Genomic DNA, 26,745 nt, shown 5'->3' with positions numbered 1-26,745 from the left:
CAGCCTTGATGCACTCCTTTCCCGATTTGGAACCAGTCTGTTGTTCCATGTCTGGTTCTAACTATTGCTTCTTGACCTGCATACAGATTTCTCAGGAGGCAGGTAAGGTGGTCTGGTATTCCCAACTCTTTAAGAACTGTCCACAGTTTGTTGTGATCCACACAAAGTCTTTGGCATAGTCAATAAAGCAGATGTTTTTTTTCTGGAACTCTCTTGCTTTTTCTATGATCCAAAGGATGTTGGCAATTTGATCTCTGGTTCCTCTGCCTTTTCTTAATCCAGCTTGAACATTTGGAAGCTCACAGTTCACATACTGGTGAAGCCTCGCTTGGAGAATTTTGAGCATTACTTTGCTAGCGTGTGAGATGAGTGCAATTGTGCAGTAGTTTGAACAATCTTTGGCATTGCCTTTCTTTGGGATTATAATGAAAACTGATCTTTTCCAGGCCTGTGGCCGCTGCTGAGTTTTCCAAATTTGCTGGCATATTGAGTGCAGCACTTTCACAGCATCATCTTTCAGAATTTGAAATAGCTCAACTGGAATTCCATCATCTCCACTAGCTTTGTTCTTAGTGATGCTTCCTAAGGCCCACTTGACTTCGCAAGCCCAAGTCCACATTGAGTTGTAAAGGGGTGGGGCGGGTGGTGGTGAGGGACGAATCTTAGCTGGGATGGGCGCCCGCGGCCTCTGGGCGAGGACCCACCCACGGGTATGTATAGGAGCGCCCTCTCGCGGAGGCGCCGGGCCAGCGGCCCCAAGCCCGAGGACTAACGGCTGCTGCCCGCGCGGGTGGCAGGACCGCAGGCGAGGCCGAGGGCTCCCAGGACCCCGCGGGGGAAGCGGGCCTCCCAGGCCTCTGCTCAGGAGAGTCCCGCCCAGTCCTCCCCTCGCCCTCGGTCACTCGGGATTCCAGACGGTGAATTCGGCTCCAGGCTAGAGACCCTTGGAGAAGACTACCGTCCCTGACCCCGGGAGTACTCTGGGAGCCGGTGTGGATGACGTTTCCTTTTCCTAGATAAACTGTCATCTCAGAGCAGGTTTCTTCCTTTGCCCTGTCCTTTCCCTTTCCCGTGTCTGTGTGGGCACAGGGCTTGGACCTGACGATGGACTTGAGGAATCAGTTTGTTCTGATTCTGAAGGTGTGAAACCTCCGGCGCATCCTCTATTCTAGCCTGGTTTCTGTCTCTGTGGAGTTGGGCTCCCAACGCCTGTCGCGGAACTGGGTTCACCAAGTATCCTGTCAGAAAGAGCAGCATCTGACTTTTTCAGAAATGGAAATCCTCTGGCCCCACTCCTACCCCACTCAGAATCTCTAGAGTAGGATCCAGCAGTCTGCCGGAACAAGCCCCGGGTGATTTCAACACAGCCTAGATTTTGAGAATCGTTGTACAGAGAGGCCAGTTAAATGAAAAATTTTGTGTATAAAGTGCTGGGTAAATAGATGCTCAGTAAACAGTAGTTAGGTTATTATTCCAGAAATAGAGAGGCACTGCATAGAATCCCTGGAGAAGGCAACGGCACCCCACTCCAGTACTCTTGCCTGGAAAATCCCATGGTGGGCTGCAGTCCATGGGGTCGCTAAGAGTCGGACACGACTGAGCGACTTCACTTTCACTTTTCACTTTCATGCATTGGAGAAGGAAATGGCAACCCACTCCAGTGTTCTTGCCTGGAGAATCCCAGGAACGGGGGAGCTTGGTGGGTTGCCGTCTCTGGGGTCGCAGAGTCGGACACGACTGAAGCGACTTAGCAGCAGCAGCAGCAGCATAGAATCCCATTTCTATTGAACAGAGATACAACGTTAAGGAAGTATTTCTTGCCTTCGCTTTTTTTTTTTTTAAAGCAAGTGTTTGTTTTCTTGCTTTAAGAAAATAAAACAAAAACCCTGAAAAAATTGACCTTGTGAAAATGCCTCTACAACAACAACAAAAGAATAGGTATGCAGCAGTATCTTCTTGTATATAAACGTGTTTCTTTTCGATATACTTCTTCGTATCTTTTTACCTCTTTTGAAAAGCATATTATGATTAATGTTAAAAGTTCTACAAGTTTAACTCAGATTTCAACTTTCTTATGCTGCAATTAGTTTAAGCCTGAAAAATATATTAGAACTACCATGAAAGTGTTAGTTGCTCAATCGTGTCTGACTCTGTGACCACATGGACTGTCTACCAGCAGGCTCCTCTGTCCATGAAACTCTCCAGACAAGAGTACTGGAGTGGGTTGCCATTCCCTTCTCCAGGGGATGTTCCTGACCCAGGGATCAAAGCCAGGTCTCCCACACTGCAGGCAAATTCTTTACTGTCTAAGCCACCAGGGAAGCCCATAGAACAACTATATCATCCAGTAATTCCACTTATGTGTATTTATTCAATGAAAATGAAAACACTAACTCCAAAAGATATAGAGACCTCCATATTTATTACAGCATTATTTACAACAGCCAAGATATAAAAACAACCTATTGATAGATTAATGGATAAAGAAAGTGGAGCATTTATTTACACATACACAATGAAATATTGTTTAGCCATAAAAAAGAATGAAATCTTGCCATTTGTGGCAACACAGATGGCCCTTCAAGGCATTACCAAGTGAAATAAGTCTGACAGAGAAAGACAAATACTATATAATCTTGCTTAATGTGGAATCTCAAAACAAACAAAAAACAAACCGTAGCATAGATACAGAGAACAGTTTGGTGGTTGCCAGAGGCAGAGGGTGAGGTGGGCAAAATGGGTGAAGGGAGTCAAAAGGTACAAACCTCAGTTATAAAATAAATAAGTCATGGGGAAGTAATGTATAGCGTGGCAACGATAGTTAATAACACCAAGACTTCCCTGGTGGCACAGTGGATAAGAATCCACCTGCCAATGTAGGAGACACAGGTTCAGTGCCTTGTCTGGGAAGATTCCACATGCAACTGAGTCCCTGTGCCACAAATGCTAAGCCCACACTCTAGGGCTGGTGATCTGCAACGTCTGAAGCCCGTGCACCTAGAGCCTGTGCTCTGCAACAAGAGAAGCCACCACAACTGAGAAGCCCGTATATTGCAACAAAGATTAGCCCCCACTTGTCACAACTAGAGGAAGCCCTTGCAGCAACAAAGACCCAAAGCAGCCAAAAATAAACAAATGTTTATAGTTAATAATAACATATTGCATATCTGAATATTGCTAAGAGTAAATCTTAAAAGTTCCCATAAGAAAAAAAATTCTGTAACTATGTATGGTAACAGATGTTAACTTGATTTTTTTGTGGTGATCATTTCAAAATATATACAAGTATTAAATTACTATGTTATACACCTGAAACTAACATAATGTATGTCAATTATGTAATGGTTGACCATGAAACAATTAACCATAAAGATGAAAGGCATAGATTTATTTCTTGAGAAATTCAGCTTCATTGCCATGATAAATTTTATTGCTTGTCTTTTCCTTTTCATTTCATTGCAGAAACTTCAAAAAGGACACACTAGAATTAATTAGAAATGTTAAGATTGCCCAAAAAAGGAGCACCTAGATTTGATCAAAATCAAGATGAAGAAACTTACCTGGAAAATTTAGCTGTCCAGAGAAATGCTTCTGCTTTTTTTGAAAAATATGATCGGAGTGAAGTACAAGAGTTGCTAACTACTGCACTAGTTAGCTGGTTGTCTGCCAAAGAAGATGTTCGCTCTCAACTAGACATGCCATGTGGAATTATGAGTCAAATGAATAACGTAGGCTTCTCCACTGCAATCCTACTAACTCCTGTGGACCCTACTGCCCTCTTAGACTATAGAGAAGTCCATCAGATCATAAGAGAATTGGCTGTTGGAATTTATTGCTTAAATCAAATTCCTTCAATCAGTTTAGAAGCTAATTATGATCAGAGTTCTTCTTGTCAATTACCCCCAGCTTATTTTGATACCAGAATTGGGCAAATTCTGATCAATATTGACTACATGTTGAAAGCACTATGGCATGGAATATATATGCCCAAAGAAAAACGAGCTAGATTTTCTGAATTGTGGCGTACCATCATGGACATTAATCCAGATGGGAAGCCTCAAACAAACAGAGATATATTTGCAGAATTTAGTTCAGCAGGTAAGAGAATTTAACATGTTTTATTTTTATTAGAATCTTCTTTTAGAAATTAAAAGTAATTTATATGTGATTTGGTTTTATTTTAGCCATATTTCTTAAAAGATTTTTTTTTAATTCCAAAGAATCTATCTTTTCAATAATTAACCTTTTTTTTTTCAATGTCACCTTTTGAATCTTGGTTAGAACCCGAACCACAGAAGTGTTCGTTTGCTTTTTACTACATCTGTGGCTAGACTGCTGTGAAGTTCAAATGTATGTGAATAAGATTTACTTGATCACAACAAGGCAGCCTGACTCACCTGCTATGGGTTGGGTATCCAGGTGTTTTTCAGGTTCTGAAGCTTTTTGTGTGCCAGCAAGCAGTATCATCTCTTGGAGATGGTACCTCTCTGTCCGGTAATAGAGTCATTTGTCTGGTAATCTGACTCATTTCCATGCAAGGTCATCAACTTCTGTTCAGAGGAGAGTCTAAGAGTAGTGAGTTTATGCAGAAATTCTCCTCCTCTGGGGGAGAATTAGTCTGTGATGTTGCTGGAATCAGCACGAATGCCACTGGATAAGTGCTTATATCCTCTGCTCCTAGGACTGAAGGGTCACTGGCTACTAAAAAATCATAGCCATAACTGGAACCTAAAAATCTCTTCTTGTTGTTCAGATCTTGGGATGATTAGGGTGAAGTAATGCGAAAGACTGCCAGTAATAGCTAGTAAATTCCATTAATTTCTGCATTCCCTTGACTGGTCTGGTAGTTCTCTCTTAAAGGGTACTGATATTTTAACATCCTATAGATACATTGTTGATGAGAATATGGCATGGTCAAAATCTTAAAAACTTTTGTTAGCATTCACCCAGAAGTTCTATCATTTCTGGTAGTTTAGGACCTTCAAGGCTAGTTCAGGTCACATAAAATATAACTAAACTAGGATATAATTTTAGTAGTCAATGACTCTTCTATCCTGGAAATTGTCTAGTGATCTACTAACTAGTCACTGGAAGGCTATAAGGAGCATGGCACAAGTCAGATGATGTTTCTGCCTGCTTGCATTGACCAAGACATGTCTGGAAAACTAGGTTTCATGATTTGCTCTCCTTGATCAAGATGGTGACAGAAGCTCTGTGAAGATCTGAGCTCCATGGAGGGTATGAAGGATCAGCAGGAGTGGATGGCAGCTTTTGACAATGTTAGAGCTTTGACAATCCCGACAAAAATTGGGGTTTTGCCTTTTTTTCTGTTTTCACAAAAATCATTTTGAGGCCCTCGTTGGAGAAGAGGTGGGACTAAAGAACCAGCATTCCAAGCTGGCATGTGTCAAGCAAAGCACAGGCCAGACATGACAGAGTAACTGGTAAAGAAACAATGGCCCCTCTTTAGATTCTAGGTAGAAACTAGGTAGGTACCCAGGTGGAAACTTCCAGTATAGAAGTCAAATTCTGGAGCATGATGAGAGTTAGAGGCGCACATGGAGGATTCAGCCATTCATATGTAAAAGTCCCAAGAGCCTCTGGGCCATCGCGTGAGAGCGTCAGTCGTAGGAAGAGACATCAGCAGGGCAGGAGGGAGCACATGCCCTGTTTTATATCTAAGGACAGAGGGCTCCCGCCGCCTAGTTGATGATAAAATCAACTATATCAAGCAACTTCCCAGCCCAGCTTCTGGTCTATTGAATCCAGCTGTCGGTCACATCTGAGGCCACTCTCTATGAGGACTCCCTCACAGGGGTGCTCCTGGTTGAGGGGATCAGAGCCACATGGAAACATTCTAATCAAGTTGTGGGTGGAGCTGGGGAGCACCCAGAGACTGAAGTTGTCTGTCTTCCATTGTCTACATTTTCAGGGATGATATTCAGAATTAATCATAAGCACTGGCCAGCTAGAACGGGCATCAGTAATAATGCTGGAACAAGATCTCAGAGGCCTCCCGCTTGCCATATGTACCCTTTGCTGGATCATGAAGCTTTCTAGACTGTCCCCCAGGAGGGTGGCATTCAAAGAGCTCAGGGCTAGAGCAATTCAGTTTACCAAACAATATCAAAGGTTTCAGTATTTTAACAGTGTAGCCATATTGGTATATAGCTAAATATCAGTCCTGGATATTTCTACTTAATTCTCCTTTCCTGGATGAGAATTTATGCCTTGACTATTATGATCCTCCCTTTAAACTATCTCAAAATCATCCACTTTGGTTCATCTCAGCTACAGCACCCTGATACAGAACATCCTTTTCTCTAGCCTGACATACTGCAACCGCCTTCTGACTGCTCTCTCTGCTTATGATCCCTTTTCACTGAAAATGAATGAGGCTAGAAATCGTGCAAATCCTGTCACTCTACAACCATGTGCCTTGGGAGAAATACTGTGTTACACCAAAGCACTTTGTAATATTGGCTGCCGAGCAGTCAAAGAAGTGCCTCTTATGTGGATAGAGATTTTCTTCTCCCTCACACTGTTCAGGAGTCTGCTGAAGACCTGGCAGCATCAGCATGCCCCAGGCACTGTAAGGACGGTATAGTGCAAACGATGGTAAAGGACGCAGACACCAGAGTGCTGGCGCAGTCTGCAGGGGGGAACCTCAGCGAGACAGCAGGGATTGGTACAGGTTCCCATCAGCCACCACAGCAGGAGCATCCCGTGAAATCCTGCAGGGCCAAGCATCAGATTGCGGGAAAGGCACCTGGACCCTTAGGAGAGGGAGCTTTTATGCTGCATGCTTAAGGATGTACAGGGTCAGGTACCAGCATACCAGTGCAAAGTGGACTAGCCTAGGTTGCCCCCCAAATTAGGGTCTGAAATGAGGACTTAAGTCAGGGCAGTTTATGGAAAATGACTCCAAGGGACAGGAAATGCATAGAAAAGGAGGAATCATCAACCCAAGGATACGCTGCTGAACTTTCACCACTTAGATAAGTAGTTACGGTTTGGCTGGGACCCTGTGGAGTCACACAGAATATACTTCAGGATTGTCAGCCTGAGGGATGGAGGAGGGGAACATGTATTCCCTGGCTCCTCTCCTGCATTGGTCAAAGATTACGTGGGAGTTAACTCTGTGTGCAGATTTGTTCATCCATCAGAGTGGCTGACTGGATTCCATCAGGAGTCCAACACAGCAGTGAAGAGAAACCCCAGGGCAAAAGTAAGGGCCAGATGGCGCATCTGAGGCAAGGTGTGGTCAGGTTATATCTGTGTGGAGCTGGTCCATGCAATAAGAGCCAGAGTGAAATATAGATTGCCAGGGAACGCAAGGTGTCTGATATAGAGTGTGACTCCTGGCAATTTGGCTTTAGCCCCATGCTCCCAGTTTAGTTCTGGTAGTTGCTGCTATATAGCGGCAAGAGGCTGGGAAGACTTGCTATTTCATCTTTCATGGTTGGAGAAAGAGCACCTCCTCTCTTGACTGTGAGTCTGGGTTCAAACCTTGCAACTGACCATGTGATTGTCTTAAAAACTGTGCTAAAACGGATTTCCAAGGAACTCTGCAGGAAGCCAACAATACTGGGGGGAAGGAAGACTTTTGTGAATCAATGAGGACAAGACCAAGTTCAGCTCTGCATAGCACAAAACCACCAGGAAACACCACCCTTAGGAAAACAGTAGCAACAGCAGTGGAGAATGCAGCACACCAAAAATCTGGTCCTACTCTCCAGTTTGCTGAGAAAGATACTAATTAGGGCAGGTCCCTTGATCTGAGGACCTTATTTAATACCCAAAGCTGGTAGAGTGAAATGGTTATTTTTTTATTCCTTGATCTTTGTCTGGAATGCTCTATCCCTCACCCCACTCCCCACTCTTCTGCATTCCTTCCCAGGTTATTGCTACTCATTTTTGAGTGCTTGATTCAGACACCACCTCCTCTGTGCACATTGTACCACTTTTTATTGGAATTGTTGGCTTCATCTCTGTCTTCCTTAATAGATCTGTGCTTGAGAACTTGAGAGCACAGAAATGTGTCTTTTTTTGTCTTTAAATTCTCATTACACCTGCAGTGCTTTGTTGTTATTTAGTCACTAAGTTGTGTCCAACTCTTCAACCCCATGGACCCGCCAGGCTCCTCTGCCATGGAATTTTCCAAGATCTTCCTGACACAGGGATCGAGCCTGAGTCTCCTGCATTGGCAGGCGGATTCTTATCCACCAAGCCACTGAGCCACCAGGAAGCCCCCTACAGTGCTTCAGTTCAGCTCAGTTCAGTCGCTCAGTCGTGTCCGGCTCTTTGCGACCCCATGGACTATATAGTCCATGAAATTCTCTAGGCCAGAATACTGGAGTGGGTAGCCTTTCCCTCCTCCAGGGGATCTTCCCAACCCAGGGATCGAACTCAGGTCTCCTGCATTGCAGGTAGACTCTTTACCAGTTGAGCCACAAGGGAAGCCCTTATAGTTTAAGGAACTCATGGATAAATAGTGCTTTTAACTATGATAAGGAATGAAAGAAAAGCAAATTTGGGGGAGAGGAAAAATGGATTTTGTTTGGGAGTGCCTCTAGGACATTCAAGTAAAGATATTTATTCATTTTAGTTCAGTCGCTCCGTCATGTCTGACTCTTTGAGACTCCATGGATTGCAGCACGCCAGGCCTCCCTGTCCGTCACCAACTCCCAGAGTCCACCCAAACCCATGTCCGTTGAGTTGGTGATGCCATCCAACCATCTCATCCTCTGTCATCCCCTTCTGCTCCTGCCTTCAATCTTTCCCAGCATCAGGGTCTTTTCCAACGAGTCAGCTCTTCACATCAGGTGGCCAAAGTATTGGAGTTTCAGCTTCAGCATCAGTCCTTCCGATGAATATTCAGGACTGATTTCCTTTAGTAAATCGCTGGGGGGCCTCTCCCCAGATGCCATTATCTTTCTGACTGGTCTGTTTCCTTCTGTCTCCTGCTTTGAGGGGGCAGTGAGTCTGGTGTCCAAGAAGTGGAAGGGGCTGTGGAGCTCTTCATTCCCTCTTCTTCCAATATCTCCGCCTTTCTGCCTCTCTGGGGTGAGAACTGACTCGCTGCATTTTGACTCCCATCCACCCAAGCCACAAAGTTTTAGAGGAATCAGCAATGCTCTAGCTTGTATTTAGATCTATTTTAACTGTCAGAAACACTTCAGTTTCTTCTTCATCTCAATAATTTATCTTAGTCTTTTGCAAAAGGGATATGAATCATAGTGGTCATCTTAAAAATCCAAGCCTATTCTTGCTTTTTAAATATGTAGATTTGAGGAAGAATAAAAGGAAAAAGAAAGTGGGGAGGCACACTGATGTATTATTTTCATTGTAAGGCACGTATGTTACACACAAGCACCATATTTTCTACCAAGTGATATTTTATGATTCTAAGCCATTGTCTCAAGCCTATTTTAAAGTTGCTTTAAAAAAGACAACTTTAAGACAAATTGTCTTAAAAAAGACAATTTGACAACAAGAAAATGACAATTTCATTATAAATGGAAAGAAAATGTAATAAATTTGTCATTTATAGTATAGAATAAAACTAAGTTTTAATTCTTGTTTCATTATGATTAGTTAGTAGGAAAGTTATTTATTGTATATATTTAGCTTCTGTTATCAGCAAGGAGAAGAAATGTGTATTATAGGAACTGAATAAACAAATATACTTTATGCCCAAGTAAGAAGCGGAGTCTTTGCTTAAAGGAAGATCACATTTCTCTTTTGTTCTTCCATATTTTCTTTGATTAAACATGAGACATGTTATTATCTTTCCATGGTGTTGTATTATTCCTTCAAAGAGAATGAAAATCAATTCTTTTTAATTTCACCAGCTTCTCTCTTTCTTTACTCTGCTTAGTTATCATGTATCTGTCTGCTTTTCTTCTTTGACAGTTTCAGTGGTATTTCATTATTCCTTTGCTGTCATTTTGGTAGAATTTTGAGATGAAACTGTATTCAATCTATTTATCCAGAAGCCAAGTATGAAAATTTCACAATCTTAAATTTTTCTTTTTTACTGTGAAGGTTTGATTGATATTACAAAGGATCCAGACTTTGATGGAATCTATGATGAAGACATGAATGAAGATCCAACATATAATCCCAATAGCCCTGAAGAAAAAGCTGTATTTATGAAATATGCAGAATATATCCTACTAAAGATGACATTCAGCACCACACAAGTTCAACAGTGTGAAAATGTTTTTATATTTGAAACAGCCTACTGGCTTACTAATGCTATAAAATGTAATCAGGATAATCTTGATATTTGTACCTACCAGAGATTACATCAAAGATTATATCTTCAAAAAAAGATTATTCAAAAACACTTGGAGAAGAAAAAAGAAATCAGGAAAGGGATAGGATACCTAAAATTAATATGTTTTCTGACTCCATTTCTACTGAGCTTAAAAAAGAAGATGAAAGTTCCATATTTAAGTGGTCTGCTTCAGCCTTTTTCAGGTAAGAATACTGCCCAAATTATATTTAAAATGTAGATATATATTGAATTTATGTTTAAACTCAATTCTGTTTATAGTATGTGGATCCAAGCATATAACCAAGCTATAGCATGTTAAAAATGAAAAACATGCTAAGGTTTGACAGAACACAACAAAATTCTGTAAAGCAATTACAAAAAAGCAATCTGCAATTCCTTCAGTTAAAATATAAATAAATACAAAACAAAATGTGATGTCTCCAAAATAATTTAAAATGCCTGGTGTATTCACATAGTGCAAGGCAAGGTACATATCTTTATCAAGTACGAGGATGATTGAAAAACAAAATGATTTCTGAGATATGTTATGTCCATGACAGTATGACGCTATATCATAGTTCATGCACAGGAGAAATTCAGTGCATTTCTGCTCAACATCCCTATTGTGTTTTTCAGGAAAATTAGAAATTGATCCAGATTAATATGGGGCAGTAAAAGATCATGAATGGTCTTACATTTCTGAAAAAAAAGATGAAAATATATTAAAAGCTTTAGTAATTGGTCCTATAACAAAAGAGTAGACGGAGCTGAAATAGGGTCACGTTTATATGGAATTTGACAGGAATACAGAGAAAACTATTCCTCCCACCCAGATTAGCACACAAATTGCGTATTTTCGTTGGTGGTTAAACATATAGGCTTATTTATAGCAGGTTTTCTATTCAGATAGCAGATTTTCAGTAGAAATTTTGCAAATCATTTAATAAAATTTGTGTCATGAGAATTATGATAGTGAAGCTTATAATCCATACCTGTAAACTATTTAAAAATGAACTCATGACAATCTTGTCCAGGGATGCGGGTGGGGGCAGTGTCTCGTGTATGGAACTAATGTGCTCTTAGAGGATGTTAGCTGTACCTGTAATGACTTACTACTTAAATTATTGGAAACAAATATGACTAAATGTTAATAATTAATTTCCATGTGGTGAGATTTGGGTGTTACATTTTTCTTTGTAATTTTCTGGACCTTTTGCATTTCTTATAATATATACCTTATATTGATGAAACTATATTCTGCTCACAAGTCAAAATACTGAATAAACTAATCCTTGCCAGGATTTTAGAAAATTATTTTTAAAAATAAATGTTATATGTGTAGCTTTCTAGAAAAATGAACTGATTATTTTTGTCATATGAGAGATACTCACATTTTCTTTATAATGTCTCTCTTCCTTAACTAGCTTGGGTAACTTTTGTTTATTTAACTAGAGAGTCTCCATGGCACAGAGTTTCAAATCTCTATTGATAATGGAGGTATAATATTAGTTGTGAGCTCACATATAGTAATTAATAAGTGAATTAATGTTTTGAGTATTCTTTTGAAATGTCTGTACAAGGAAACTATCAAAAATGCCCGAAACATATGATATAAATATATTTCAATATTTAAAATATACATTGAGCATATATTTTATAGACTACAATTGTGAAGATTTCCATTTCACATGGATTCTTTTCACTTTATGTAAAAATGATTTGAGACCTCCAAAATATGACTGCTTATATTCTATTGAACTTTTAAACAAAATTTTGTTTTCATTTTTTTGAGATGACAAGGTCAAGACAGAGCGAGAATTGCCTCCATTTATTTATGGACGAGATTTTAAATGCCAAAATTTTCACTACAAAGAGGATCAGTATTTTCATATTCATGGAGGAATTGAATTTGACATCAGCACCCCTTCAATTGAGAATGCTTCGGAAGATTTTAAGGTTTACATTATTGTTGTTCCTGAAATTGTTCGTCATTTCACAACTCTTTCATCCTATTCTCCAACCAGAAGGAGTTTCTGTTGGTGCAGGCCCTAGGCGGCTCTCCAGATGATGACCTCCACAGCTCGCTAGTCTCTTCATACATTGCATAACATACACGAATTAAGTGCAGGTCTGTGTAAGGTCCTGTGTTAAATGTCAGAGGCACAACTATCATCCCTGCAGACTTTATAGGCCATATTTGCCCTGGAATAGTTAACCAAGTACAGAAGAAATCCCTGAACATTAACTATGTATTCTTCCATTTTTTTCTCAAGGATTAGCATTAAAATGGAGATCCTCCAGAGTTTGAGAACAATAGTTCTTCATCTGGAAAACACAATACATTTCAATTGTCTTTGCTTTTCTACCTTCTCCATATTATATTTCTTGTAAAAAAAAAATTTCCCTCTAATCCAAATTAGGGATTGTATACATTCAGTTATTATCAGGGTCTCTTGGGATATTTTATTAAAAATGTGTTCTTTACATGTATAAAATTTCATCTAAAATAAGTCTTACAATTGTTTATACTTGTTTTTTTAGTAACATAATTTATATTTTAGAATAACTTAGAAAAAATACGGGATTGTGCTGTTAATACATTTGCAGAAGACTCAGGATACAAAGAACATTACTCAATACCAGTCGTGAAATTTAATGGAAAAAGGTAAGGAACTTTTAGTAACTGCTCACAGTCTCACAACTTGTTGAAAGAAGAAAAGAGGAAACTGTCAAAATGAAAAGGCTAACTTCAAACTTCAGGATGGAGATCCCAGAACAATAACAGTCCCCGTGAATGACTGCTGCTGCTGCTGCTAAGTCACCCCAGTCATGTCCGACTCTGTGCGACCCCATAGACGGCAGCCCACCAGGCTCCCCCGTCCCTGGGATTCTCCAGGCAAGAACCCTGGAGTGGGTTGCCATTTCCTTCTCCAATGCATGAAAGTGAAAAGTGAAAGTAAAGACACTCAGTCGTGTCCGACTTTCAGCAACCCCATGGACTGCAGCCTGCCCGGCGCCTCGGTCCATGGGATTTTCCAGGCAAGAGTACTGGAGTGGGGTGCCATTGCCTTCTCCACCATGAATGACTGCAAACTCTCTTAAGTATTAAATACTAGATTTATGACTCCGTATACCTTGATACAGTTTCCCTGGTGGTTCAGTGGTAAAGAATCCACCTGCCAATGCAGGAAATTAGGGTTCACTCCATGGATGGAGAAGATCCCCTGGAGAAGGAAACAGCAACCTACCCCAGTATTCTTGCCTGGGAAATCCCATGGACAGAGGCGCGTACAGTCCTCCGTAGCCTCATGGCTACAGTCCATGGGGTCACAAAAAGGTTGACATGACTTAGCGTCTAAATGACAATAACACCTTGATACATTCTGTGTAATAATCCTTAGACATGGTAATTCGTTCTTATAATGAACACAATGGTTAAATGGGGATGGAGGTGTTTTTGTCATAGAAAATTGTAACTGTTATAAAAAAGTTTTGCCAGCATTCCCAGTCAGAAAAACTTAAAAAAAAATTTTTTTTTAACAGCTACTATGTGATCAGTTTTGAACTTGAAATTTTCTATCAGCAACTGTATAAGACACAGTGGTGGGGAGCCATAAATGAAATAGTGAACAATTTGAGGCTAAAAAGACTTCCACTGACAGATGCTCAATTACATGAACAATTTAAGAAAAAATTTGGTTTCAAGAAAGCTATGAAATGCAAGGTATTTCAGTGATTACCACATAATTTAGTATAAGAAATTATAAATAAGTAGGTATCTCAAATTTTTATCATAGGGATAAATAATGGGTTAAATGAAGTCTTTAATATACAATTAAGATTCTACATTTTAGTAGCTGAAAATTCTGAGTTATACATTTCTGGCCAAGTTACAAAACAAACTGTGTATGAATGGAATTGTGATTAACCTTAATAACGGCTAATATTTATGGAGTACTTATTTTGTATGCTAGGCACTGCTACAAATTCTTTCAACAAACTCTTTCTAGACACTAGTGCTATTGTTATCAATCCTATTTTACAAATGAGAAATTTGACATGCAGTGAGTTGAGGGTCTTTCCCAAATCACACAGCTAGTAAATTGCAGAATCAGGCTTCAGTTGTGGGGACCAAATCTAAGGAACAACCCTGGCATCCTAAATCACATCTCTGCTTCAATATGCCTTGGCTTACAACTTTTGAAACTGATAAATTAAGTGGTGAGCTCACCAATTTCAAAGGACACATTGGCATTTATTTGTTTTAATGTCCATAAATGATAAGTATTGATAAACTTAGTTTAATTTTAAAATATTGAGTAGTCAGAACAGCTAAAAATGGGACATTTTCACCTCTCCACTTTGAGACATAAAGCAAAGAAGACTACTCTTGTAGCTATATATTTCAAGTCTCTGGACTTCTAAGTTAGACTGCTCTTAAGTTAGAGAAGGAATTTGATGTCCATTTGCTTTTTAAATATTTCAGAAGGGTATTTGTCTACCTTGCATGAATTGTCTCCTAAGAAGAAAGATCTACAACTTCTCCTTTAAAAAAAGGAAGGAAAAAAAATTCCCCCAATTATTTTTAAAGTTCTCAGAGTTTCTTTATAGCCCTAACAACTTCATTGCCCAGTGAGACACTTTACACATGGATCTTGTGAAAATTCTGCTGTAATAAAACACCAATCATGTGATTACATAAATATAGTTCATTGTCCTTTTTGTCCTTTCACTAAATTTTAGGTGCATTTGGAAAACACTAATTCTGACCTTCCTCATAATTTTAGAGTATCCCATTTGGTATGAAGTCTGCTGTTGAAAGAGGATTATATGCTGTTTTCCATACATTCAGCCGTAAAACCTCAAGCTCGACGATCAACATTTCGGACGAGGCAGGTTACGCTATTTTCCATCATGCTGCTCTACACAACAGAGTCCCGATCATATGTCAGCTGTGCAATGCCAACTTCAACGTCAATCAGAGACGCTTCATTATACTCAGCCAAGGTGCCATCACGTTTTTATCTCTTGAAATGTTTTTCTTTTACTTCAGCATTACAAATGCATGTTGATTTTAACACAAGGTTAAAATTTAGTATTGGAGACGAGAGCACAGTTGTTTCGGTTTTACTTATCTCAGAGGGGCTCCTTTTAGTTTTCTAAGTATCACCTGTTGCTCTCTTACATAGTATTATTCATCTGTTTACTGTGTTTCCTTCATTGAATAGAAGCTCCGTGAGGGCAAGGATTTGGCTTACTTTGTTTGCCATGGTGCCCTAGGGCCCAGAGGAAAACCTGGCATTGGTAGATGCTTGAGAAATACTTGTTGAATGAATGGCATGATGGTGAATTCAGGGTAGTATTTGATAATCACTGACATAATTAATATACACTGATGTTCCATAGAAATTCTGAGAAAAGGGAGATAATTAGAGATCCCGACAGAACACCCTGTTCTTATCCCAGGTTCTTAACCAGGTAATAGTTTCTTCATACTACACAAACATATGTAATAACAAAACATTCCTCTGTAACCATAATTTTAGGATTAATGACCCCTTTAAGGCTAACCTGGTTTAAACTTTAAAAAGCAAAATTTCCTGATTATTAGAATTACATACATATTTATATGTTCATTGGAATAAATTTAACCAGTATAAAAATAATACAATTGAAAATGAAAGTAGAAGCCCTCCATAACTGAAGAGGGGAAATAAGGTCTGATGCAACAATATTGGCAGTAAGAAATGGTGATTTTATATTTTAATATGTTGTCTTAAGAAGCTGTGTTAAATTTTCACACCAAAACAAAATGTGCTGCTTTAATCCTCTTGACTGTTGAACGATTTCGTACTCTGTCAGTATAATTGAAATGTTTTGGCACTAAAATGCTTCTATTACTTAATTAAAATATTCAGCAGACAATGAACTTAGTTAAAATAGAGCAAAATTCAGTCAAAATGTAGTAGATGGCCTGTTATTTGAAGATGTGTTTTAAGAGTTTTTGATGTTTAAAAAAAAGCTTTCATAATTAAAGTTTCTGTGTCATATTGTGACTACATAGATTTCCATTTGCTGAGAACTGAGTAGAGCTTGAGGTATGGAAAATATCTAACTACCGGCAATGTCTGTGTATTATGACTTCACCAACACAGAGCTGTCTCCTGTGAATTTGGGCCAGCCCTGTGGGAGGCAGCACTCCTGGGTCTGTCTGATGGCCTAGGTGGCTCTGCCAGAAGTTACACTCAGTCCTGTTTGATGTAATCCTGTCACCTGCATCTCAACATAGTCATTTTGTTCACCTTCATATGAGTCAGTTTTGACTAATTTGGGAAACTGTTACGTATTAATAATCATACTTCTATATGTATTCCTTTTTAAAACAGAGTCATCAAAAGTAGACATGAAAAAAGAAAGAAATGGTAAGACTTAAGTAAAATATTTCACATTTTTAAAAGTTCACTGCATATATTAAAACTTATAGTATATAATCTTCAAATTCTGTCACATGAGGATAACACAAAATGATCTTTCTGTACAATTTGAAGTGTACATTTTTTCTACCTGTGATTATGTATTCATATTTTTTCAGTTTGGGCAGTAGATCCTTTTTTAACCACGGAATTTGCGAATTATCTCTACTTATTTTTATAAAATCAGGGCCTAAAATGGGTTTTATGCCCCCAAAATGAGCAGTTAATATTATTTAGATATGTGCCACCTAGTGACAGGCACATTCTGTGCAGTCTGAGAATGCATCGTTCTTGCTGAGGGGAGACTTTAACTCAAGTGTTGTATATGCAGAAATCAGAAAAAGTTTTAAAGGATATACTATATATATATATATATAAGACTATACCTTCATACTCTATATAAGATAATTCAAAGAGGGTTTATTTTTAAAGAAATCATTTGCAAAGACCTGAATTTTGTAAGGGGAAGAGTGATGGTCATTCAGTTGTGTCTGACTCTTTGCAACCCTAAGGACTGTGGCTCACCAGGCTCCTCTGTCCATTGGCTTCTCCAGGCAAGAATACTTGAGTGGGTTGCCATTTCCGTCTCCGGGGGATCTTCCCAACCCAGGGATCATGCCTGGGTCTCCTGCATTGCAGGCAGATTTCTTCTCATCTGAGCCCCCAGGGAAGCCTATTGGAAGGGCAATAGTTATGCAAACCAGCCTCTTGCCATTGATGGAAGAACAGCTAACCAGAGGTGACCAGGGGGTTAGATATCCTGACCTCACCTTTTCCTCCTCCAGTCTCCTGCCAGGGCTCCCACAGGAAGTTACAGACAAGAAGACACAGGGCAGGGGCTGCAAAATCTGCAGAGGCCTGCAGAGTCTGAAGAGAGCAAGAAGGGTGGTAGAGGGAGGTGAGTGGCCTGGGGGGACAAAGGAAGCTTATCTACTGGCCCATCTACACTGTAGGAATTTACAGCCCAGTAAGGCTTCCCTGGTGGCTCAGATGGTAAAGAATCTGCCTGCAATGCAGAAGACCTGGGTTTGATCCCTGGGTCAGATTTCCTGGAGAAGGCAATGGCTGCTGACTCCAGTATTCTTGCTTGGAGAATCCCATGGGCAGAGGAGCCTGGTGGGTTACAGCCCATGGGGCCACAAAGAATAGGACACGGCTGAGCAGTGGTATACTTCTTGCATTCATGCTCTATTTTTTTCTTTTTCTTTTCTAAATATTACTTATGGCTACCTTGTATAATATTTATTTGTTTACTCTGACTCCCTGACTTGAATATAAGGTCTATAAAGGGCAAGAAAATTTGGTTTGCTTTGCATTGGTATCCTAGAAGAAAGCCCAGCATGGTAGGTGGTCAGGAGTGGTTATTGAGTGAACACATGATGGATGAAGGCAGGGAAGTATTTCACAATCACTGACATTATTCGTATAGAGTAATGTACTGTAGACGTTCAGGAGAGAGAGAGAGAGAGAAAGGTCCCAAGAAAGCATCTGTTCTTTAGACCAGAGTTCTTTCTTTACCCGAGAATTTCTTCGGACTATATAAATCCCTCCAGAATGTCCCTGATTCGAGGAGACTAGGACAGTGTTTCTCAGCCTCAGTACTCCTGACGTGGTGGGCTTGCCAGTTCTGTGATGTGAGGGCTGCCTGCGCACTGTAAGATGTCTAATAGCGTCCCTGGCCTCTACCCACTAAATGCCACTAGTGACCCGCACTCCAGACGTGACGACCAAAAACACCATCAGACATTGCTTATGTCAAGGGGAGGGCACTTTATCCCACTATTATGGGGTAAAACTTTCAAGTGTGTAGGAATCACATGTATCTTGTTAAATGAAGACTGATTCAGAGGGCCTGGGTGCGAGCCAAGATCCTAAATTCCTATTAAACATACTTTAAAAGGAGTAAGAGGGGGATGTAAGAATATTATTCCTGCCCCTAGGTTGTGCTGACGTATTTTTTGGAAGAGGATAGAGAGGAGAAGGAGAAGACCCTGTGGAGGTTTCTGCTTTTGGGTTTCTGCTCCAGTAAGCTGTGGTTCTCTGTAATCTTCCTGTCTACCTCTCTAGTTTTAGGAGCAGCATTTCTGCCCTGTGACCTCACTTCTCTAATGGATCTGAGAAGAGCTGTTCATTTTTCAGCTTGTTCAAGTTTTTCTTTGCTATTAGGATGGATTGGGGAATTTTAAGCTACATGCTAGACCAGAAACTAGAAGACTAAGCAATAATTTTAAATAATTAGATTTGGCTCAGATGTTGTGTATTATTAAAGGCTATGATACAGTCAGCAAAAACAAGACTGGAAGCTGACTGTGGCTCAGATCATGAACTCCTTATTGCCGAATTCAGACCCAAATTGAAGAAAGTAGGCAAAACCACTAGACCATTCAGGTATGACCTAATCAAATTCCTTATGATTATACAGTGGAAATGAGAAATAGATTTAAGGGACTAGATCTGATAGAGTACCTGATGAACTATGGACAGAAGTTCGTGACATTGTTCAGGAGATTGGGATCAAGACCATCCCCATGGAAAAGAAATGCAAAAAAGCCAAATGGCTGTCTGAGAAGGCCTTACAAATAGCTGTGAAAAGAAGAGAAGCAAAAAGCAAAAGAGAAAAGGAAAGATATAAGCATCTGAATGCAGAGTTCCAAAGAACAGCAAGGAAAAATAAGAAAGCCTTTCTCAGCGATCAATGCAAAGAAATAGAGGAAAACAACAGAATGGGAAAGACTAGAGATCTCTTCAAGAAAATTAGAGATACCAAGGGAACATTTCATGCAAAGATGGGCTCGATAAAGGACAGAAGTGGTATGGACCTAACAAAAGCAGAAGACATTAAGAAGAGGTGGCAAGAATACACAGAAAAACTACAAAAAAGATCTTCATGACCCAGATAATCACGATGGTGTGATAACTCACCTGGAGCCAGACATCCTGGAAAGTGAAATCAAGTGGGCCTTAGAAAGCATCACTACGAATAAAGCTAGTGGAGGTGATGAAATTCCAGTTGAGCTATTTCAAATCCTGGAAGATGATGCTGTGAAAGGGCTGCACTCAATATGCCAGCAAATTTGGAAAACTCAGCAGTGGCTACAGGACTGAAAAAGGTCAGTTTTCATTCCAATCCCAAAGAAAGGCAATGCCAAAGAATGCTCAAACTACCACACAATTGCACTCATCTCACACGCTAGTCAAGTAATGCTCAAAATTCTCCAAGCCAGGCTTCAGCAATACGTGAACCATGAACTTCCAGATGTTCAAGCTGGTTTTAGAAAAGGCAGAGGAACCAGAGATCAAATTGCCAACATCTGCTGGATCATCAAAAAAGCAAGAGAGTTCCAGAAAAACATCTATTTCTGCTTTATTGACTATGCCAAAGCCTTTGACTGTGTGGATCACAAAAACTGTGGAAAATTCTGAAAGAGATGGGAATACCAGACCACCTGACCTGCCTCTTGAGAAACCTATATGCATGTCAGGAAGCAACGGTTAGAACTGGACATGGAACAACAGACTGGTTCCAAATAGGAAAAGGAGTATGTCAGTCTGTATATTGTCACTCTGCTTATTTAACTTCTATGCAGAGTACATCATGAGAAACACTGGGCTGGAAGAAGCACAAGCTGGAATCAAGATTGCTGGGAGAAATATCAATAACCTCAGATATGCAGATGACACCACCCTTATAGCATAAAGTGAAGAAGAACTAAAAAGTTTCTTGATGAAAGTGAAAGAGGAGAGTGAAAAAGTTGGCTTAAAGCTCAACATTCAGAAAACGAAGATCATGGCATCTGGTCCCATCACTTCATGGGAAATAGATGGGGAAACAGTGGAAACAGTGTCAGACTTTATTTTTGGCAGGGGAGTGTGGGGGGGGTGGCTCCAGAATCACTGCAGATGGTGACTGCAGCCATGAAATTAAAAGACGCTTACTCCTTGAAGGAAAGTTATGACCAACCTAGGTAGCATATTCAAAAGCAGATACATTACTTTGCCAACAAAGGTCCATCTAGTCAAGGCTATGGTTTTTCCAATGGTCATGTATGGATGTGAGAGTTGGACTGTGAAGAAAGCTGAGTGCCGAAGAATTGATGCTTTTGAACTGTGGTGTTGGAGAAGACTCTTGAGAGTCCCTTGGACTGCAAGGAGATCCAACCAGTCCATTCTGAAGGAGATCAGCCCTGGGATTTCTTTGGAAGGACTGATGGTAAAGCTGAAACTCCAGTACTTTGGCTACGTCATGCAAAGAGTTGACTCATTGGAAAAGACTCTGATGCTGGGAGGGATTGAGGGCAGGAGGAAGAGGGGACAACAGAGGATGAGATGGCTGGATGGCATCACCAAATCGATGGACATGAGTTTGGGTGAGCTCCGGGAGTTGGTGATGGACAGGGAGTCCTGGCGTGCTGTGATTCATAGGGTCGCAAAGAGTCGGACACAACTGAGTGACTGAACTGAACTGAACTGAACTGATGATATAGAACTTAGACTGCTAAGACAGGCAGGAAGCCATTGAAATTTTCTGAGTTGGGAGAAAAACAGTGCTTCACTGAGGAAATACCATTTTGGCTGAGGAATAAATAAGATTTAGGTAGACCCCAATCATAGAGGTATTGTTTGGGAGAAGGAAGCTTTCAGACAGCAGAAATAGCCCAGAGTGATCAATAATTCATCATCCAAATCAAGGAGTTTGAAAATGAATGGGCACTATTAATTATTATGCTGGGCAACAGGCATAGACCAGTACTTTCCTGGGAGCCTGGAATGTGTGGTCAGTCACTGTATGTTTGAGGAGCTACAAGAATGAAGAGAGCACGGTGTGTGTGTTGCATTTCTTTCCATCTAACTTACCTCTCTCTCTTTCTTCCCTCTTTCTTCCTTTCTTTTTCTTCTTGGAGGGGAGATGGTTCAGGTTAAGTTGGAGCTAGTGCATCCCTTTTTTGTGCATCATTATCAAGTGGCCTCAGGAAGCCACTAAAGAGTTTTAAACAAGAGGTAAAAAAGATCAGATTTACATTTTGAAAAGTGAATTGGGAAGGGCAAGAGCAAAGTGGGGATATCAGTTGAGGTTCTAGAGATACTTAGACTTGGTGATGTGCGTGTGTGCTCAGTCACTCGGTCATGTCCAAGTCTTTACAACATCCTGGACTGTAGCCCACCAGGCTCCTCTGTCCATGAGATTATCCCAGCAAGAATACTGGAGTGGGTTGCCATTTCTTATTTTAGCAGATCTTCCCAACCCAGGGATTGAACCCACATCTCCTGCCTTGGCAGGCGGACGCTGAGCCTCTTGGGAATCCCCAGACTTAGTAATGAGAGCTGGTTATGAAGCTGAAATAAGAGGACTCTTCCAGGTTTGTGGTTTGTAGAACTGGCTGGATGACAACATCCTTCATGAATTAGGGAGCAATGAAAGAGGATCAAGTTTGGAGGAAAAGATGGGAGGTCAGTTTTGAATATGATAAGTTTGAAGAGGGTGTGGAGATGCCTAGCGAGATAACGGATCTGGAACTTGGAGAATAAATCAGATCTATAGGCATAATCCTAGGAGTCATCAATTTATAGGTTGTAAATGAAGCCATTGAGGAGCTAAAAGTCTTAAGGCTCATTTTGACATCAGGATAATGAAAAGGTCCCAAAAGAGACTGCACAATAAGTAGCCAGATAAATTGGAGAAAAATAAGAGGGTCTCATACCTCAAAAGCCAGGGGAAGAAACCATTTTAAAACCGAAGTGTTCAACTTACTGTTGAGAAGATAAGAATTGAAAAATACCCACCAGGATTTAGTGACATAGAAATCTTTTATGAGCATATATATATTTTTAATTTTAAAGAACTTTATCTTACTACAAGCATTTGAACAAAATGGAAAATTATTTAAACAAGAAATAGTTTATAACACTGATAAGACTATTTTATATATTGACTTAAATTTTCAAATATTTAATATTTTGAGTGTTATATTTATTCTTCATAACTTATAAAGAAGTATTTATTTTTAATGGTCAGGTATCCCAAGTTAAAGAAATATAGAGTTGCCTAAATCCTTTTAGTGATCTTCTTAGAGCTTTTATATCACACAGAACTAAGCTCGGTGGTTGGGCATGATTAATAAAGAGGCACGTTTTTTAGGAATGTTAGATCTTTGAGCACTGAAGTAATTGTCTATCCATTCTAGGTCCAACACCTCTACATCTGGCAGCTCAGGCTTGCTCCTTAGAAACAACCATCTGTCTACTCTGTTTCAAAGCTGATTATACACTTTCTGAAAAAAGAGGCTGGATGCCAATTCACTTTGCTGCTTTCTATGACAATATCTGCATCATAATTGTTCTCTGCAGGAAGGATCCTAGTTTACTAGAAGCTGAGGCAACAGCTGAGTAAGTTACTAATCATTTGTAAAAATACAAATTTCTGCTTTCATGTCTTGCCCCAAGCACTGACCCTAAAAGGAACGGTTGTTATGACTGATTTCAAAGGCTATGTCGGGCTTACTCTGCTGCCTTTTCTGGTCACTATCTTCTTCTACCACTTATCTTTAGAATTTATAAAGATCGAACTTCTGTTAACCTATACAAGTTTTCTGGAAGAATAAGGAGTAAGTCCTAGGAACTTTTTCCTAACTTTTTCCCAAAGGGTGGTTCTACAGATTAGTTTATCAAGTTAACTACTTAGTGTCTTAGAAGAAACACAAAACAAGGGAAGGAGGAAGTTGTTCTAAATTGAGCCTTATACAACCAGGAGGCCGCTCCAGGCCAAGGTGGACAGACCATGGACAAGAGGAGAAATGTCTTCCAAGACAGGAAGACAATACAAAGAGGGAAAAACTTTGCAACAGGGCAACATCCCATGCAATGTTCTGTTTTACAACTTAGCTAGCTCACGACCTTTAGGGTGAAGGCAAACTTCTCCTGAGGGTACTTTCTTGGCCAGTAATCTAGCTACCAGGCTATTGTTTTGATCTAGGCAGAGTTTCAGATATCTCTGAATCTTCAAACAACTTATCCATTATTATTCATTGTAGAAACAAATCCTCCCTAGGTTGGGGCAGAGATGCGTGTGGAGAAAGCTTTCTGGAAACCAGGATCTCTGGCAAATAGACCCTGGAAAGAGCCAAGAGAAGTGGAGGTCTGAGTGCAGTTCTTAGTTCTGTCGTGCTTTGACAGTGTGTCTTTGAGCGCAAGTGGGGTAAAAGACTGGAAGCACTAAAAACGTCAAACGGTTGAAAATGAGAAGTTGAAGTAAGAAGCTATCTGTGAACATAAGGAACAAGCCAAGGATTTATAGAGAGGACAGTTACCAAGGTTGAGATCTATGTGGAGCTCATGAGAAGTGTGACCATGTGTGATATGGAGACAGATCAGGAGGGTATGACGGGGACCTGCGCGATCAGGACACGGATGGTGGTTAGCATGGGTGTTGAAGTCACTGATAACAGAAAGGAGGCATGTTGGTGAGGCAGCCAATGCATGAGCTAGGATGGTGGAAGGGACCCACTGGCAGGAGGGCAGTGGCAGTGCGGACCTGGAAAGGGTAATATAATCTGATAACCTATTTTTCAAGCGAGGGAAATCAGAGCAATGGTGTTAGAAGTATTATAGAAGTAACCTTTATTCCTACCACTGAGTAGGAGAAAGAAAGGAACAGGAAGAAAACATTCTTGTTCAAATAGAAAAGGGAGAAAATGAAGAGATGTTTACTCATAAAGGACAAGTTTTCCCTGGGCCCAGGAAAAAGAGGATAGAGGAGAGGCCTGGGCCAGCTGGATATTAGTGAGTTTAAGGACAGGCAGCAAGAGAAAGGGGTTCAGAAGGCATGGTTGTAAGGACTAGAAAATTAATATTTGAGGCCATGTAATATGGTGAAAAAAGGAAAGGAGACTATGCATGAAGGCTGTGCTAATAAGCTGATTGCTGGTACTCTCATTCTTTTATGGACAATAAAGTAATCCAGTTTGCTTAAGGTCACACTGTTATTCAATAGATCTGTTAGTAAAGTTATAGTCAAGGTTGCCTTGACAAAGAGGGCCCCAAGTATCTGTATTTTAAATAAGGATAAATGTAGTTCTTTTTCGTGAAGTCTAGGCTGGCGGTCGAACGCTGGTGTAATGGGCTGGCAGTATGAGAAACCAGAGGTCCTGTTGTGGCGTCTTCGTGTGTGGTTCCCCTATTCTGGTACAGAATGACCACTTCTGCTTTCATTATTGTGCCTGCATTCTAGCCTTGAGAGAAAGAGAGAGGACAAGTAATGGCACACTCCATTTCTCTTTAAGAAATCGCCAGGTAACTTCTACTAACACCACACGGGCCAAACTCAGTCGTGTGGCCATACCTGTCCACATGGGAAGCGAGGAAACGTGGCATTGGGCTGGCCGGTCTCGTGCCCAGCCAAAAGACCTTCACTTGTCTAAAAAGCAGATCCTGAGTTTTTGACAAAAAGTATTGGTTTCCGCCACACTGAGGACGCTGGCATTTGAGAAGTGGACTTGAGTTCTAAAGACGGGTTGACACACTGTCTGAGCCTCAGTTTCATCATCTGTAAAATGGGCTGATCACACTTGCCTTGCTTCTTCACCTTCATTCATTGACTTGTTGTGACGAATCAGTGAGATGGCATATTCTAAGACCTCTGTACAGATTATGTCAACTTCTGAACAGATTACAAGGCATGATAACTAAGTTGGGAGGGAGGGTGGGGACAACTAAGGCCAGGGAGGCAAATGTATTTACCTGTGGTATCTACAGAAGAACACTGTGGAAGGAAGAGAAGGTGATGTAGCCACCAGAGTTCCTCCAACAGCGGTTTGGATAGCTTTCCAAAAAGGGATTTCAACACTATACGTGTGCTCAGTTGTTACCAGGTTTTCCTCCGTTTTTAGGAATCAGTGTACCCCACTGCTTCTTGCTGCCACATCGGGAGCCCTGGACTCTATTCAATACCTGCTTTCTCTTGGTGCTAACTGGAGAAAAACAGATATTAAAGGAAATAACATCATTCATTTATCAGTGCTAACCTTTCACACAGAGGTGCTCAAGCATATAATAGAGTTAAATATTCCTGAACTCCCAGTTTGGAAAACATTGGTTGGTGAGTATGGAACACATACTCTCTTTATAAATAAATGTTCTTATCATTATTCAATTTAATTATTGATATGCACTCTGAAATAGAACAAATAAAGCATGCATCATATTTTGAGTTAAAACCAAAAATACAAAAATAGTGAACTATTTTTGTATGTGAAAAATTAGTTTTATTTCTGAATTAAAATAAGATAACCCAGATGATAATTTATACAATTATATTTGTTTTTACTTTTTCAACTTTCTCCAAAAGCAACCATCCTCTGTTTCATCAAAAAAAAAAAAAAAAAAGAAGAAGAAGAAGAAGAAATAGGAAATTAAAGTTTCAGTGGAAAATACAAGATTTATTCCTCACCTCCTAATTTTAGAAACAGTTTCAGCAACATCTTCCCTCATATTTTGATAATGTTGTATGAAAAAATTCTATTTGCATTCCCCCCACTCAATTTTTATTTGATCTAGCCAGAAATATTATAAAGGTAAGAATTACTGGCCAACTGAATGTACACATCTAATTTTACTCCCTCCTAAGTCCCAACTAAAATTACATGGCAATTAAATAGCAGCAAGCAAGCACTGAAGAGAAAACCAGAAGAAGCAATAAAATGTTGAAAGCAGACAGGCAAATCCCAGGACTTAGCAGACCAGAGAAACCCATTCCAAGCCAACTGTGGGAAAGCTGAGAACATCTCAGATTTGGACTACAAATCCCCACTAGGCTGGCTGGAGAGCTTTCTGCAAAGGCTAACCTGGAAAGACCTACAGATCTAAAGAGGGAATTCTCTCCGACTAACTGGAAACTGGGAATCTGAACCAAGAGAAAAGCAAAGCAAATTTCAAAGATGATAGCAAAGGGAAGTCCCAGAATGGAAAGAGTGTACCCAGACCAGCAGGAAAATGTGG

The 26,745-nt window shown here is 40.2% G+C and overlaps 1 protein-coding gene across 10 annotated transcripts in view; it reads left to right on the top strand.

Annotated features, from left to right (window-relative positions):
• Nucleotides 1-756: 756 nt before the first annotated feature.
• Nucleotides 757-26,745, top strand: part of ANKAR (ankyrin and armadillo repeat containing) — a 54,414-nt gene continuing 28,425 nt past the window's right edge. For 3 of the 10 annotated variants that reach the window (XM_061432947.1, XM_061432930.1, XM_061432940.1), the window contains exons 1-10: nt 767-990; nt 3,463-4,098; nt 10,048-10,485; nt 12,075-12,238; nt 12,844-12,947; nt 13,826-14,006; nt 15,070-15,289; nt 16,669-16,704; nt 22,938-23,139; nt 25,638-25,846. In XM_061432947.1, the coding sequence (XP_061288931.1) occupies nt 3,498-4,098; nt 10,048-10,485; nt 12,075-12,238; nt 12,844-12,947; nt 13,826-14,006; nt 15,070-15,289; nt 16,669-16,704; nt 22,938-23,139; nt 25,638-25,846 (2,155 nt within the window). In that variant the 5' untranslated portion in view covers nt 767-990; nt 3,463-3,497. Of the gene's footprint in view, nt 1,039-1,513; nt 1,939-3,462; nt 4,099-10,047; nt 10,486-12,074; nt 12,239-12,843; nt 12,948-13,825; nt 14,007-15,069; nt 15,290-16,668; nt 16,705-22,937; nt 23,140-25,637; nt 25,847-26,745 lie in introns of those variants that run through there. The other 7 variants (XM_061432975.1, XM_061432966.1, XM_061432957.1 and 4 more) reach the window with 6 other exon arrangements.

Source organism: Bos javanicus, chromosome 2 (assembly GCF_032452875.1).
Source record: "Bos javanicus breed banteng chromosome 2, ARS-OSU_banteng_1.0, whole genome shotgun sequence".
Taxonomy (NCBI): domain Eukaryota; kingdom Metazoa; phylum Chordata; class Mammalia; order Artiodactyla; family Bovidae; genus Bos; species Bos javanicus.
The sequence above is the reverse complement of the archived record's forward strand: the minus strand, read 5'-3'. Positions and strand labels throughout refer to the sequence as shown.